This window comes from Rattus norvegicus, chromosome 5 (assembly GCF_036323735.1).
Source record: "Rattus norvegicus strain BN/NHsdMcwi chromosome 5, GRCr8, whole genome shotgun sequence".
NCBI lineage: Eukaryota > Metazoa > Chordata > Mammalia > Rodentia > Muridae > Rattus > Rattus norvegicus.
This window is the reverse complement of record NC_086023.1, coordinates 10,766,292-10,783,166: the sequence shown is the minus strand read 5'-3', so window position 1 is coordinate 10,783,166 and position 16,875 is coordinate 10,766,292. Positions and strand designations below refer to the sequence as shown.

The 16,875-nt window shown below is 44.9% G+C and overlaps 1 protein-coding gene across 10 annotated transcripts in view; it reads right to left on the bottom strand.

The window, feature by feature from the left end:
* Positions 1–16,875, bottom strand: part of Ncoa2 (nuclear receptor coactivator 2) — a 234,065-nt gene that overhangs the window by 69,610 nt on the left and 147,580 nt on the right. For 8 of the 10 annotated variants that reach the window (XM_006237744.5, XM_039110853.2, XM_039110852.2 and 5 more), the window contains 2 exons: positions 12,036–12,140; positions 8,700–8,872 (listed from right to left, as the gene is read on the bottom strand). In XM_006237744.5, coding sequence (XP_006237806.1) covers positions 8,700–8,872; positions 12,036–12,121 — 259 coding nt within the window. In that variant the 5' untranslated portion in view covers positions 12,122–12,140. 10 annotated transcript variants of the gene reach the window in all.

Sequence of the window (16,875 nt, the reverse complement as noted above, 5' to 3'; positions counted from 1 at the left end):
CTCTCTCTCTCTCTCTCTGCAGGTTCATTTACTTCCACATGAGCAGGTTTTGCTCCTACCAGACTCCAAGCCTGCGATAGTGACAGCCCCATCCCACTGACACTCAGCAAAGACGTTCACAAAGACATTTTCTAAGTGACACTACAAATGGATAATTCTGACTCTTTATGACCAGTACAATTGTTATAGCACACACAAAACTCACGGACTTCATGCTAAATGAAATAAATCTGTCACAGAGAGTCGAGCAACTTTTAATGCACTTACCAGAGGCACCTACAGTCGTAGAGTAGCAACTTCACTGAAGGGAAGTCCTGCTAATGATCACACCACAGTGTGAATTTACTGCCACTGATCTGCAGTTTAAATTGGTCACTGTTACATTACATATATTTATTATAAGAAGAAGGTCAAATTAGGATCAATTCTCAGGTGAGTGGATCATTAGTAAGTATTAAGTAATACAGTTCTTATGCAGTCAACACCTCCATGGTCCAAGAAACCTGTAAGCAAATGTGACTCAAGACAGGGAGTACTGGGGCTCATATCTCATATCTAAAATAGCCTATTTCTGGAAAGACAGCATCTTAAACCTGGTGTGGTAGTGCACACTTTTAATTCTAGCACTCCTGAAGTAGATGAGTTGAGGGCCAGCCTGGTCTACACAGTAAGTTCCAGGCCTGTCATGGCTACAAGGTGATACCAGTCTCAAACTAACAAACAAGCAAACAAAATCAAATGGAAACCTATATTTATTTATCTATTTATTTATAAGGCAGAGCCTGGCTATGTTGGCCAAGCTTGCCTCAAACTTACTACCTCCCTGCCTGACCACGTCCAGATTTTGTGTAAATTAGGTCCTTAAAATATAAATATTCATCTCTGATGCCCAGAAATGCTTGATGACAGGAGCCTGATATGGGTGTCTCCTCAGGCTCTGCCAGAGCCCTGCTGATACAGATGAGGATGCTTGCAGCCAACCATTGGACTGAACAAGGGGACCCCAATGGAGGAGTTAGAGAAAAGACTAGAGCTGAAGAGGTTTGCAACCCCATAGGAAGAACAACAATATCAACCAACCAGACCCGACCAGAGCTCCCAAGGACTAAACTACCAACCAATGAGAACCCATGGCTCCAGCCACTTATGTAGCAGAGGATGGCCTTATCTGGCATCAATAGGAGGAAAAGCTCTTGGTCCTGTGAAGGCTCGTTTCCTTAGTTAAAATATAAGATGTCCAATGTGTAAATGTTGGGGTATGAATTTCTATAGGAGCCTGCTGTCCTCACCTCTGTCCGGCTACTGTCGGCCTGTTCTTGAGGGTCTGACGCTCCCGTCTGCCATTTCTGACCCTACAATATTTGCCTCATTCCTCTAACTTCTCGTCACGTTAGGAACATATACTAAACCAGTTGTTACTGTGGTTGTTAACTGTAACATTATTAAGCCAGGGTCTTGTTATAGGGCCCAGGTTGGTCTTAAAAGCTCTATTCTCTTGTCCTAGCTTTCGAAGTTGCCTGGTGAGCTACCAATTATGTCTCAAAAGATTATCTTATTAAAACAGCATTCATTATTTCTTTTTTTTTTTTTTTTTTTTTTTTTGGTTCTTTTTTTCGGAGCTGGGGACCGAACCCAGGGCCTTGCGCTTCCTAGGTAAGCGCTCTACCACTGAGCTAAATCCCCAGCCCCTCATTATTTCTTGTTATAGGTAAATTACACATTTATGGCTTGCTAGTTTTCTTAGTCATGCATCCATATATCCCTATCCACTGCCCATGCTTAGTGGACTCCATATAGAGTCTGGAGAGCATGGGAGGTAACCTCCAGTCACTTCTGCTAAAGACAGAAGCCCAGTTCTGACCTCCCCACCCAGTCTCACACACTACTGTCAATAGTAAATTGCTTTACTGTATGCCACTGTGCATACCTGAGCCCTGCTTAGCTTCCTCTCTGCTGTGTTTATGCTGCCTCTTCCTACACCACGCTTATACTTTCCTACTTACTGAAGCCTTTGCGTGACATAAGGCTCAGCTCAGACTTGTCCTGAAAGGCTGCTCGAACTTTATCATTTCCAGTTCCCGATGGTCCGACAGCTCTGTATTATGGGACTTCCCTCAGTGAGTAGCATCCCTTCCCAGCATTTACTCAATAAAAATTTATGGAATGAGTGATTGCAAGAGGTGTGTGTGTGTGTGTGTGTGTGTGTGTGTGTGTGTGTGTGTGTGTGTGTGAGAGAGAGAGAGAGAGAGAGAGAGAATTAACTTCTTTTTGCACTAGTACAAGGTAAGATGGAAACAAGGGAGTCTGCTGGAGCCAACTGACACCTGATTGAGCTTATGTGACAGAGTTTTCAAATCCTAAAGCATTAGGGTACACAGCATGACCTAAATCCTCCTTACCTAAAAGCTCTCAAACTAAGATAAGCCTTCCATGTACTTAAGAAATAAAACAACGGGAAGAGGGTTTCTTAGGAAGAAAAGAGGACAAGGATTTTTCTTGTCCTGGCTCTGAAGTGCAGAGGCTTCATTAACAGCACGGGCATCAGTCTGTGAGTGTGAGAGGTGTGCAGCACATGCAGAGGCTTCATTAACAGCACGGGCATCAGTCTGTGAGTGTGAGAGGTGTGCAGCACATGCAGAGGCTTCATTAACAGCACGGGCATCAGTCTGTGAGTGTGAGAGGTGTGCAGCACATGCAGAGGCTTCATTAACAGCACGGGCATCAGTCTGTGAGTGTGAGAGGTGTGCAGCACATGCAGAGGCTTCATTAACAACACGGGCATCAGTCTGTGAGTGTGAGAGGTGTGCAGCACATGGGCACACTCCATCTCCATTAGCGACTGAGTGCTGGGACACCCTGCCGACATTCGTCACGTTTCTGAAGGAGCAAGAGTTGGCTGTTTTCTGAGATAGGACCACAGCAAGGGGCCAGATGCTCTTCTGTGCTGAGTGAAAACTGCCAACCCCCTAGACCTTCCTGAAGCAATCGCATGGCTGTGAGCCAGGCACCCTGGAGGGCAGGGCGATCTGGGAGCAGGGAGAGCTGCTGGGGAAAAGTGAAGGCCATGGCACCAAGTGGACAGTCTGATTTCTAGCTCGGATCGAACACCCCGGTATACTCATTTCTGAATTAAAACAAAACATGAAATGAATATTAAGGCTTAAAATAATAACATATAGAAGACATAAGAATGATTTGTTTCCTTATCTATGGAGGCCTTTGAAAGAAAATATAGGTTTACCAGAAGACACCTCCAGGAGAGATGTCAGAGGCATTGTAGGAATGAAATTACTGCCAACGACATCATGCACTGTGCCAAGCATGAGGTAAGACTTTACAAGCCTCCCTTTCACAAGGGCTCTATGAACGGGCGTCATTATCCCCTCCTAGTAGAGTATGAAATAAAGACCCCCAGATGTTAACAAAGCTGCATGAGGTCTATTAAAGAGAACAGAATCACTGGATTTTAAATAAAGTCCTTACTTTATTTAAAAAAGACTTATTCATTTACACTGTAGCTGTCTTCAGACACACCAGAAGAGGGCATCGGATCTCAATACAGATGTTTGTGAGCCACCATGTGGTTACTGGGAATTGAACTCAGGACCTCTGGAAGAGCAGTCAGTGCTCTTAACCATTGAGCCATTTTTCAGAGTCTACTCTTAATGGGTGGATATATTGATGATTTCAATCTATGCAATCAATTAGATTTGGCCATAAGCAGGTCTATTTATACAATATTTGTTGCTGGCTGACTTTGACCACTTATAGATCACCAGTATTTTTAAGAGTCAGCAGGCTACAAAAAGCTAACAATTGAGATTTAGACTGTGTATAGTATAAAAGGGATTTCTGTTTAAAACGAAAGTTAAGGGTACATGACATTGTAGTCTCCACCATTCTCTAGATACTGAGGTACCTGTCATGTCTGACAGGCGATCCAAAGCACTGAGCTCTACCTTAGGATGAGCACCTCCAGGTGCTTGTGTGGTGCGTCTGCGGACCCAGCCCTTCTGGCAGACACTGCCCCTTACTCATCACATGGATATAAGCCCACTGTGGAAGGGCTTTGCCATCAGCCACGGTGCTCGTGCTGCGTGGTGACAGCTGTGCCTAACCAAACTCCTACCCACGAGCCTTGTGCACTTAGTAGGAGCGTGAGAGAGTGGACAAGAAGGAAGCTAAGCTGTGCACCGTGTTTGGATGTGCTACAGTTGGGCCATTTCCATCACTACTTCCCTCAAGCTTTAAGAAATTCTGTTAGTTCATAGTTTCCACTTAGATTCACTCACCTTTCCCTCTCAGTGACAGACTGCCAAATGCTTACTGAGTGTGTGGGGTGCAACACAATGTTTATGACATATTACACTAGCAAAAGGTGAGTAGTACACACATAATTTACAGATGAGAACAGCATATACAACTCTCACTGTAAACACGCAGCCACTTGACTCTCAGAGAACGCTTCTACTGAATTCTTGTACTGCAGTGACCCGCTGATGACAGCTAATCAAACAGTATGGACTTGGTAAGACAAGAGGAACCAATGGTTCTACCATATCCACAAATGTACCTGCTGACTCATGAGTGACTGCTGTGCTGCCTGACAGGTTGTGTGTATTCATGTGCCAGCTACCTAGAGCTAGGATGGTGGAAACAAAATAGCAATCCTCTCCTTACTGTTCAGTTTAGAGCGACAGCCAGCCGCTGCCCCCCCAATCACACACTGAGTGTCCCAGTCCTGTGGCAGGGATACTTTCCCCACAGTGGACTTTAACTATGCCACACACACCTCAGGGTCGGGAGAAGGGTATAGTAGTCACCACTAGACAGGATGTCAGCCACGTAGGCAGAGGCATAGCCTCTCATTTTTTTTTAACCTTTGCTTCTTGTGCCAGCTTCCACATCCATATGGTTACTAATGACTGCTCTGCTTAATGAATGACTTGCATAATTAAAAAATTTTTGAGACAGAGCCTTACTTATCCTAGAAATTACTACATGGACCAGGCTGGCCTCAAACTTAGACATCCACTGGCCTTTGGCTAGAGAGTGCTGGGATTAAAGACCTCACCACTACACTGGGCTGAAGTTTGCTGGCTCCACCAACCTACTGCCCTTCCCACTTCCAGATCCTTCTTCACTCTGTGATGCTATCCTATCAGATAAATTCATAACACCACATATGTTATCACTGGAATAACTAACAAAGTTTAGATGGCATGGATATCAACATATTCTTTGAGATGTGTTCTTGAACATTTGATGTGCCCGTCATCTCTGTTCAACTTTAGACAAAAGTCTGAAACTGAGAAATCCAAATGCAATGCAACAAAATGCATTCCAGTGATTCTTTTCTTTAAAGATATGGTCTCACATAGCCCAGGCTGGCCTCAAATCCCTTATGAATGCATGGACGGCTGGTCCTTCTGCCACAGGCTGGGCTTACCTGCTTATACTACCAAGCCCGCACACTAATATCATTTTCAAACTCACTTTAAATTGATAAACTCACTTTAATTAAAAAAAAAAAGACAGTATGATACTACTTTAGAGTAACAGGAGACATTACTTTAAACAGGACAGCAGAAATGTTAATTATAAAACTCCCTCTACCCGCCAACTTTTTTACACTTTGATTACAGTTTTTAACATAAACTGAATATTTGTTTTCTGCTAAATGGAATGAAATTGGACACAGAATCCAAAAGCACAGACCTGAATTTCTCCTTTGACTTAGTGTTCTGTGGAATCTAGCAACAGCGGTTCCCCAATTAAGGCAAGTGGGTATTTGCTGCTTCCCACGACTCTGAGTTATGGAGGAAGGCAGAGGCTCTAGCCATCACCACAGTAGAGTACAAAGAAGCGTCGTGCTTAGTACCGGTTGTTGTGCTGGCTCTGAGGCCAGGGAGCCTGGACTCCACCCCATGTAACTGCCCCCTATCTCAGATTTCCCATCTGGAAGAGGGGAAAACAGTAAAACTGCTGCTTTCCATGTTTGGAGTTATTAAGTAGAGAATCAAACCTAAGTACATGACAAGGCACGCAGCCAAGAGGAAGCATTACCTGCTACTGAAAACTGTCTGAATTCACTCAGAACAGGAGGGCTCATCACCCAGTTCCAAACTTTGTTAAAGAGAAAAACCACTAAAGTTGCATGAACGTGGCCACAGAAAATCATCAAGGCAAATGACTTCCCAATGGAACAGTGATCACATTACTAGCCTTGAACCTTTGATCTCAGGGCCCTGCTTTATTTATTCCTGCAGGCTGCCTGCCTCTGGTGTCTGCTCCTACATGTTTGTTTCTTCCAGACAGGGTTTTATTATATAGCTCTGACCAGCCTAGGATACATGTAAGCCAGGCTTGACGTTGAACTTGTGGTGATCCTCCTGCCCCGGCCTCCCAAGTATTTGGCCAGAGAACAGCATTGAATACAGGTGAGCCTCATAAAGTTTTGTGTTGGAAACAATGGTTATTAATTTAAACACCTGGTAATTTCCTGAAGCATATTCCATTTTTAACATTCCTTTCTATTTCCCTCAATTTACAAGGTGCTTAGAGAGGTGTGGGACAAAGTCCATGATGCGCACAGCTGATGTGCACAGCTGGGAGCAGCCCTCTAAGATGAGCCCTGCTCTCCTGGATTCACTGTAGTCTTTAGACTTCTCTGAGCCAAAGACACAGTTTAGTGTCTACAGTGGACATTTTCTTCTCAACAACTCAAGCCATTTTATTTCGGCTGGCAGTGTGATCAACTAAGATACAAGGCAGGCCTGGGAATGGTGCAGAGGTGGTGGTGGCTTTTCTTTATGCTGACTGGTGGGGGGCAGTTCAGGACAGAGGAGACACAGCAAGAGGAAAGGCCTCGACTTCTGTGATACTTTAGAGCCTTGGCTGGCTATTTGGCTTCAACAGCTCCATCCAGAGAGTTCTCTGGCCTGAGGAAAGGTGGGCTGGTCATCTTCAGCCACTGTGCACTTGTGGTCACTGCAGAGAGGAAAAACGACTACTGCACAGATTCAGAGGACCCTTCCGTGACACTGGGCATCCTCTCTTCTGTTTGATGTGATTACTAAAAATTGTTCAAGTAGAAATATTCTTAAAGCATTAGATTACTTGAGAACTTAAAAGCATATTTCTGTTCATGGTACTAACTTTTGTGTATCTGACGTGTAACTTTTGCTTCTCTTTTCCAAACCCACTGCCTTTCAAATTGCCGTGTCCTGCTTTGGGAATGTGAGATGGCAGGGTGTTTCTATCGCTGCTTCTGGCTGGCTGTAGTGTGTGCCTGATGATTAACCCTGCAAAGAAGCATGGCACAGGCCCAGAGCCACACATCTTAACGTGTTTTCTGCTTGGAAGGGGGATTTACCAAGGTTGTGCAAGACCTTCATTGTAGTTGAAGATATGTGTATGACTGTTTTAAACATAAAACTTGTAACAAGAAATGCTCATAAAATGGAACCATTCAAATTTCTTGGAGACCTGAACCAGCAGGTTAACATTTTCTACTATGATAAAAACACTCCGTTGCACTCCGTACACTTGAAGTAGCAATTCTACGAGTTCTAGGAATATTGTTTGATCCATCTGCTAACATCAAAAAGAAAGAACCTAGCAAGACGAGATTAAAGGCACCCATTAAACCCCGAAGGGGCAGGGGGAGGGAGGTTAATGGGCACTGGGAAAAGAAACTCCTTGGCTGTTGAAATCTACAGTAAGACAGTTTTGATGGATAAACTAAAGACATTTTTGAGGATGGGTTGATATTAGAAATGCTTATGTTCTTTGTTTATTTTTTAAGTTCTTAGATGCTAAGGGGTAAAATTTTATGATTCATTGGAGGAAACAGAGTTTGAGGCTCTAAGATCTAGAAAGACAAAAATATTATTTTCCTGAAATTGGTTTTTCAACTATTATATAAAAGGCAATTTTAAAAAAATATAAATTGCAGGATTCATCAGAAGTATTTCAGGAGATAATCATCCGTGGCCCTGAAGGCAGGCAGCGTGTGGACACTTCAGAGCATGCGCCGGCCCCACGTGTGGACACTTCAGAGCATGCGCCAGCCCACCCCCATGTGGACACTTCAGAGCATGCGCCGGCCCCAAGCGACAGAGCCTTGCCCATACACGCCTCGGGTTGGTTTTGGCACTACAAAGTCAAATATGTTTTTAAAAATATTATTTTCTTAATTTGTTTTCTGTAGGCAAAAATATCAAGAGGGAAACTTAAAATGATTTCCGAGGATGGGGATGGGGTGGGGGTAAACCATATCACATGACATCTTTGATTTCACAAAGGCATCTTTACTGGCGATTAGAGCCTTTGAAGACCCCATCATTCAGGGTGTGAAAGTTAATCCAGAGCGTGGCCAGTTTGCTAACTGAACAGGGGATGTCCTCTGCCTGCTCCTTCAGGGGTTACTTGGAAGAGTAGCCTCTCACTTGTAATTATGCCAGCCGAAACTCTGGGGACCTGGGGGGTTCACCAGATGAAAAGATCAATCAGCGGTTTGCCTCCATCTCCTTGGTCTTGAGGAAATGGCTAGGTTTTATACAAAACCTGTTTGTAACTCCTGCAAGTGATACTTGCATTCATCTGGTAATGTGACATCATTTCATCAATAATCTAGGGGTAAGAAACAGATTCGAGGACTCGACGCGCGCAAGCGCAGACCCACTCCGCCCTCTTACCTTGCTCTTTGATCTGGCGGATCTGTTTCACAGTTTCTTTTAAGATGGCACATTTGTCAGGTTTGAAGTTGAAGTTGTCGATATCATTAAAGTTTGCAAAGATCAGCTCTGCGAGTTCCTCTATGTACTTATTTTCCTGCTCGCGGTTACGTTTCTCCGTGCTCCTTTTGGGGCTAAGAAGGAATGTGGCATTATTATTTATCTGAAAGCAACTGCTGAACTCCTTTAAAAGTGAGCACAGAAGGGGTTGGGGATTTAGCTCAGTGGTAGAGCGCTTGCCTAGGAAGCGCAAGGCCCTGGGTTCGGTCCCCAGCTCCGGGGAAAAAAAGAAAAGGGAAAAAAAAAAAAAAAAGTGAGCACAGAAGACAAGCGGCCTCCTCAATAAGGCACTTAAGACCGGGACAGTAGTTGGTCGCATGTTTTCAAACATTCAAATCCTGACGAGTCTGTGATTCTCTTTTGTCCTTTGTGGGATTACTTCCTGGATGTGCTCATCTCCAGCCTCACTGTAGCAAGGGGCACTGTGCCTAAGACAGAGCTTTGCAGGGGTGAGCGCTGACCTCACTGTCGCACAGAGAAGGGCTTGAAAGAATCAGTAAGGAGTTATGTCAAAAAGAAAAGTCAGCTTCTACTTAAGGTAAGTTTGAAAGGGTGAGTTAAAGTTAGGTGATTTTAATTGGAACATGAGTTTCAATCCCTTTTCTGTTTTATTTTGGTAATCAAAAAATGGTAATAAAACAAATCTTTATAAGATCTTTAGATTTTTATTTTATATTTATAATTCCTGAAGATTTCCTTAGAATATTTGTGATCCAATCAGGTAAGGTAAAAAGTCCCAAGCTAAAAGTGCAAGTGACCCAGGGCTCTGTGTTAGCTGTCCACCCCAGTGACAGGCAAATTACAGACAAATGGTCAGAGTTCAACTGAATTTCAATGAGTGGAGAAAAATATAAAAACTGGCAAAAATCTTCTCACATACAAATGATAAAATAACAAAACTCCAAATTTCCTGTTGAAAATAATATAATTATTTGCTCATACACAGAAGTTCATTAAATGATGCCAAAACAGGGGAAGAAGCTGAATTATTCAATTTTTTGTATTTAATTTTCTGTACTTTTATTCATTGGCCCAGTGAACTACAGCAGGGCAGGGAGGAGGTTCTGTGTCTTCTAGTCCTCACTTCTGCGTGTGTTCTCCCTTATTAAAGTGATAGGAGGAGGCTGAGAGAAGGTCTTCTAGGAGCCCAGACCCTGTGCAACCCTCCCCACCCCCACCCCCATCCCAACCTCCCCCCAACACTGCTTTACACTTAGACCGGGAGAAATGACAAGTCAGTGAGAAAGGAGACTGAGTTACAAGACTCATGAGAGGCCACAAGGAAGGGATTCCCTCCTTGCCACAACTGGGCCCCTGGAGAGAGACTGCTCAGCCAGGGGCTCTAGAGCATGAAGGGAAATCTTGCACTCAGCAGCAGGTGGAGAGGACCAAGAAGTGGACCTTGGGAACCTGAGGGCCAAAAGGTAGCAGGGCTGGGTGTGGAGACGGGAGTTAGATAGGCCGGTGATCAGTGCTGCAAGAAAAGCCTAAACCGTGGGTTTTCCGACCTTTCTCCACTTCTCTTGGTAACTTTTTCTAATGCACAGTCCCCGTTTCCTAATATTTTTTTAATCACATAATCTAGAAGCAGTGTTTTTATTTAACTTTAAAAATCATTTATAGGGGGTTGGGAATTTAGCTCAGCGGTAGAGCGCTTGCCTAGCAAGCGCAAGGCCCTGGGTTCAGTCCCCAGCTCCGGAAAAAAAAAAAGAAAAAAGAAAGAAAAAAAAAAAAGAATTAAAAAAAAATCATTTATAGGTGCTGGGCGAGGTAGCCCACACCTTTAATCTGGGCAATTGGGAGGTAGAGGCAGGTGCACCTTTACGTGAGTTTGAAGCCAGCCTGGTCTAAGAGACAGCAAGAGCTACAAAGAGAAACCCTATCTGGGAAGACAAAAAAGCAAAACCAAAAAAAACCCAAAACAACAACAACAACAACAACATTTACAGGCTTGAAAATATCAAAAGTATGGGAAAAGCCCTCTCTTTGTGGTGGTTTAAATGAGAAAAGCCTCCAAGGCTTCAGTCATTCCACAGCACAGTAGGCAGAGGCTGAGGAGGTGTGGCCTTGCTGGAGGAAGTATGTCACTGGGGGTGGGCTTTGAGAGCCACTAACTGTGTCTGTCTGTTCTCTACTTCCTGCTGCTTCAGCCACACCTTCTGTTTGCTGCTCTGCCTCCCTGCCATGATGGTCTCGCATCTTTGGAATTGTAAGCCAAAATGAGCTCTCACTTTCTGAAGCTGCTTTGGTTGTGGTGTCTCATCACAGCAACAGAAAAGCAAACTCTCCTCCATCTTTGTTTCCTTTGTGCACCGGTTCTAACCCACCAAGGCAGGTAGCAACAATCCCGGTTTCCTGGTTACCCCACAACACAACTGCAGATGCTTCCTCCTCTCCAAACTCTTTTTTCAATATAAAGGGCAAAGCAGCCCATAAACATCTTTTGAACTTTGCCCTTTCTCTCTCATAACATCTTTTGGGATAGTATCTAATTATATATGTAGGCTAGGCTGGTCTCTAAGTCCTATACAGCCCAGCTTGGTCTTAAATTCCTCCTGCCTCAGACTTCAGGGTACACTACCACAACTGGCTCTGTGCCCCAGTATTTTAGGAGGCCTTTAAAAATATCAACCTCATTGTTTGTCACAGTTGCACTGTGTTCCAGGCCACAGACCATCTTAAAATGTTCTCTGCAAAATTTTCCTGCCCTTTTATGAATCTAAGCAAGAATGCAAAATGCAAATGAGTAAGCTCACACCTCTGGATTTCTGCACACACAGACACTGCCATGAGGCCATTCCTGAGAGCAGAACTGCCATTATGATGTTGCCAACTTGTTTTAAAATTGTTTGTTTTATCCACTGAAGAACCACAATTTATTTTTAAGTAAAAAAACAATTGGATTGAACATTTCATGCCATAAAAAAAAGTACCTGTACAGTGTTCGCTGACCTAAAAGAAAATGTGGAAACTCAAAGATTATGGCAATGAACTGATTATAAAAGTAAAAAGACACAAGGGTAGTAAAGGAAAATATGAGAGAATTTCCTTTTAAAAAGAATAAATTCTGTAAATAATCCACATATCCAAAATTTAAGCAGTTACATATATAAAAATTGAATTAGAGAAAAAAGCCAAACAAATATTTACACTGAGGGTAAAATCAGTGCAAAACCAACAAAGAAGTACACAGACTCCTAACAGACACGGCGGTTCTCTGGCCAGCAATACGCTCACCTGGGTCCGAGCTGGTCCGGACATTCCTTGCGTTTTCTGGTCTCTGCCCTGGACGGGTCAGAGGTATTTTCTCCCATCCCACTCATCTTGAACACATATCAGCAACTAAAACAGAAAACGGGTGGGGAAAAATGCATGAAGAGTTCTAATAAAGTGTCACAACATTCTGCCCACATGTAAGGACTTCAATCAAACACCTGATTGCAGTTCTGAACACACTGTTTTGATAAATGCACACAGATAATGTAAAATTAAAAATCAGTCCCCTCTTCCCTTGCAGATCTTGCTTAAAGGCTAAGGGAGGGCAAAGGTTAATATTAGGAACAAAACCCCCCCGCCGCCGCTCCCCCCCCCCCCCCCCGCCCCACTGAGGCCAGGCCCTTTAGGCAGAGACTCAACACCCAGCGCTTGCCTGGCCCTGGCTACAGCCTCTGGTTTCCAGGGGGCTCCTGCACCATGAAAATGAGAGCTGTTGAAGGGGCTCCTCCCAGTCTGTTTTGGGTTGGCCAATGTGTTCTGTGCGCTACAGTAGCTCACAGTGACAGACAGCCTGGGGCAGTGGGCAGGAACACTTTTATTTATTTATTTTTTTGGTTCTTTTTTTTCGGAGCTGGGGACCGAACCCAGGGCCTTGCGCTTCCTAGGTAAGCGCTCTACCACTGAGCTAAATCCCCAGCCCCGCAGAACACTTTTATAAAGGGTTCCAAATTTGGCCAGGTAGGTTGATCTGACCCCCTTGCTGTGGCCCTGTACCAGACTCTAAAGCAAGGCCTCCAAAATGGAGGTCCTTCTGCCTCCCTCCCGCTTCCTCTCGGGGCAGTTCACCTCATTCTTAAGCTAGCAAGGTGGCTTCCTTTCTCACATTCTGCTAGACCCCCTTCTCTTGCAGTCCAGATGCTAATCATGGCTGTGGGAGGAAGACGACTCTGATAAAGCTCCTGCTTGCTGAATTGTTTTTGGTGAGAAACTGAAAAGGACACACAGAAAGCGACCCAGTGTCCTCACACTGGACACCACTGGGGCCACTATGTGACTTGTATGCAAGGGCAAAGTGACAGTTCTAGAAGAGATAAAGGCCCTCTCACAGGTTCTCAGAGAAATTCACTTATGAGTTACTAAAGGGGCTTAGCATATGCTCAGCAAAGGAAGCCAGCCTGGCCCCACAAACTCCAAGGTCAGTGGTGTGTCTTTCCTAGAAACCCAACACTAGCTCCCTCCTCATCCTGAAGGACTGCTGCCCTCCTTTACTCTGGAAGATCAGGGAAAGCTAGTGAGAAGGTGAGGTCAGGAGCAGCCCGGGAGCCCGGGAAAGACAGCACAGACCAGGAGGAGCAGCAAGAGCAAGGTGGGCTAAGGAACGCCATGGTGGCACCTGGGGCTCATGGCCACCTACCAGTCCAACTGTCTGCAGTCGCTTGCCTTGGATGTTATCCCGGACCTCGGTCTCAGCACTCCCTCCACAGGCACTCGCTCTGGCTAACGTTCTGATCCAAGTGCGCAGTAGGGCCAATTGTCCTCTCTATTTTTTTGAGAGTCACATGTTTTACAGAACCAATTGTTTTTAGGGAGTCAAAATGAAGAAATGCTGAATCAGCAAGAGGGAGGTGGCACCAATGGCACATTCAGTTTAGGAGGTCACATGGAAAGTACAATCAGAACTGATGCCGGAGCTTCCTGTGGGTGGGAGCAATGTAACCAAGTCCCAAGGTCCTGTCCTAGGCTTACTTTCTGCCTGATAATAAGTACTGTACTCAGTGACTATTCACTTGGTTATGCTATCTCCTAAGGCCTGACTATGAAATCTGTACTGCTGAGTAGCCACGGGCTAGCAATGTTCAGGCCCTCGCTTGGCTAATTCGCTGGCCACATGACCTTAATTAAACTTGTTGCGTGCACATTAATGATTTTCTGTAAAATGGAGTCCCACCACTGACATCCATAGCAGAGGCAAGGCCTGGGACCTCTTGGGAGAGGACTCTTGCTATTCACTAGCACGTCACTGCTGAGGCAGTCGCTCCTACACTTAGGGCCACAGCGTGCTGCCTCCTGCCTTGCCTGTCATGGGTGAGTCGTTCTTCATGCACTACAAGTAAAGGCCCATGCGAGAAGGTTCAAGATACACAGGGCTTCTGTGCACAAAGTGATCACTGCTTCACTATACAAAGCCTGCCTTTCTGTCACTCTGGACGGACATGGCAGGGAACAGAAAGAGAATACTGCTGCTCCAGACGGAAACAAGGCGAATGGAGATGAATTCAGGGACAGGCAATGCTCGGACATACACACAGGCCTTAGAGGGCTATGATGCTGCCCCGAACTGAGATCCAAGAGCGCTCGCCATGCTGGCGGACATGAGGGTGGGATGAGTTAACAGAGGGCTGGAGAGCCAGGACGCTAGAGGAGGTGCAATGACAACAGGCTATACACATTCATTCTTCCTAATTCTTTCTGAATCATAATTCCCAAGACTTCATTCACACCCAGTAATCTTCCAAGAAATGATCAGGTAATTTTTCTCTAGAATCATCTGTCAACATGTCATAAAAAATAAAGTTCAGCCCTTCCTAGATAGTAAAAACAAAAGCAAACAAACAAAACCAACCCCCCCAAAACAGTATGCGTGAATGATAGTTTATTTAAGATAAGAATTATATAACTATCACCATGTATATTAAAAATCATACTACCAGAAAGGTCTGAAACCTTAAGAACTAAAATAAGTGCTTGCTGGTCACAGAGAGTCAGCTTAGGACTGAACACTGGCTCTAGCACCATTCTCCTTTAAATTCACAGAGCAGCCAACAAGCACCTTGCAACAACCGAGGTTGAGGGGCAGAGCTGATCAAGAGTGTGCACTCTGGCCCAGGAACAGCTTAAAGTCCTGGAACACACTGCTGTATCTTACTTGGACCTTCTCCAGATTCACTTAAAACACTCCATTTGTACATTAAAACATCATTTGTTTTCTCCCAAAGTTACTTAAGTACCAAATTTTCACAACATATAAATGTTTCTTCTACTCACTGAACACAATGGCTTCCTTACTTGAGTCTGGCCCACACATCATTTTTTTCCAGGTAATCTTTCTGGGTGACAGCTCTTAAGCAGACAACTCCACCAGCCTGCATCACACTCTGTGATGGAGATGGGAAGGGCACCTGACCATGCTCCAGCTGACTGGGAATAAGCCACAGAGGTCCATGCATATCACTGCCAATCATCAGGGTAGAGAAGGCGGGGCTAAGGACCCTAGCCCTCAGAAAGCAAGGAGGGCAGGCAGGGAGCACTGTGGCAGGCTACCAGACACAGCTGCTGTCCTGAAGCACATAAGTCTGTGACCTGCTCTTCAGTAAGTTAGAGAACTGAGTGAGGCTCACTAGTAAGGGTCCAAGCATGCTTGGTGGGTCGCTCCGACAGGAGGTGCCCTGGCATTTCCCCACGCCATGTGAGACACAAGGGCAAGCATTTCCCCTGTAGCATGTGGTGGCGCAGAGGTGACACAGGCCCCAGATGGGTAAGATCAACTGTAGACTTACAGAATATCTAAAAGCAAAATAAAGCTACATGGAGATGAGTTTTAATGTATTTTGTAAATTAATTTCCAAGGCAAAAGTGTGAAATGGGAAAGCGTGTAGGCACCGTTCACAAGTGAATAAACCAATAGATTTTGCATCTCTGCATGTTTTCCACATTTCCATAAAATTGAAGCTCTCAAGAATATCACCCTCAGAAAGAAGACGTCGATGTAAATCACAGAAACTGATTGGGACACAAATGAAAGTTGAGGTGGCTGCCATAATCACAGTGATTGAGGGCGAAGCAGTTTTTGCCAGATGGTGGGCTGTGAAGGCCAAGCCTGCAGACGGTTGTTTCTGTTTGCTGCTCTTGTTATCAACAGGCACACAATGGCAGCGTTCTCCCTGTGACTGAAGGCCTGTCCTCCCATCCTCCCTATCAGCTTGAACGGACCTGGGAGAAGAAGGAAGAGATACGGCCGGCCACGAAATTCAGTAAGCTTCAGCTTTTACAAGTAGCAATATCTGGGAGGGTGAACAATACCCAGTCAAGCAAATGACAAAAAGCAAAATAAAATGTCAAATTCCAAATGAGCACAGTCTTCGTTCATGGAGCTCATCCATCTCACCTAGGAGGCTGTGTTTGGAAACAGCCCCACGGCATTCGAGCTACTTAATCATCCAGAATTATCCAGTGATAATGTGCACTTATTTGTTATCAGCCCAGGCTATCATCCAAACAAGGCCTGTAAAACTGTCAGATTTACTATATGCTGAACACAGTTAAAGGGTAACACCCTTGCTTAAATCCACACGCAAGAAGAGCACCAGGCCTCTTCCCAGTTCTAAAAAGAAAAAGTCTTAGAGTTGGCCCCCCTAGTAAGTCCCTGACTTTGAGATGGAATTCACAAGGCAAGTAAGTTTCTTGGTACACAGATGATATGCACACACAGAGAGAGGTGGAACAATTCCTTTAATCACGGCCTCTCCATGAGGGCCAGCCCCTCCCTCTCTCTCTCTCTCTCTCTCTCTCTCTCTCTCTCTCTCTCTCTCTCTCTCTCTCTCAGACAATTATCTCTGTGCAGTCCTGGCTGTTCTGGAATCCCATCTGCAGAGGTTGGGCTTGAACCTGGAGCTGGGCCTGCCTCTGCCTCCACAGTGTGTGCCGCACTGCCAGGTCTTTCCAGTCTTTCTGGTCTCACTTAAGAAATCCATGAAACCTGTGCATAGAGTGGTTGATTCTGCCCAACTTTTCAGGGATGGGGATCAAACCCATGACCTTGGGAGTGCTAGGAAGAACTGTGCCAGCCCTTGGCTTTCTGAAA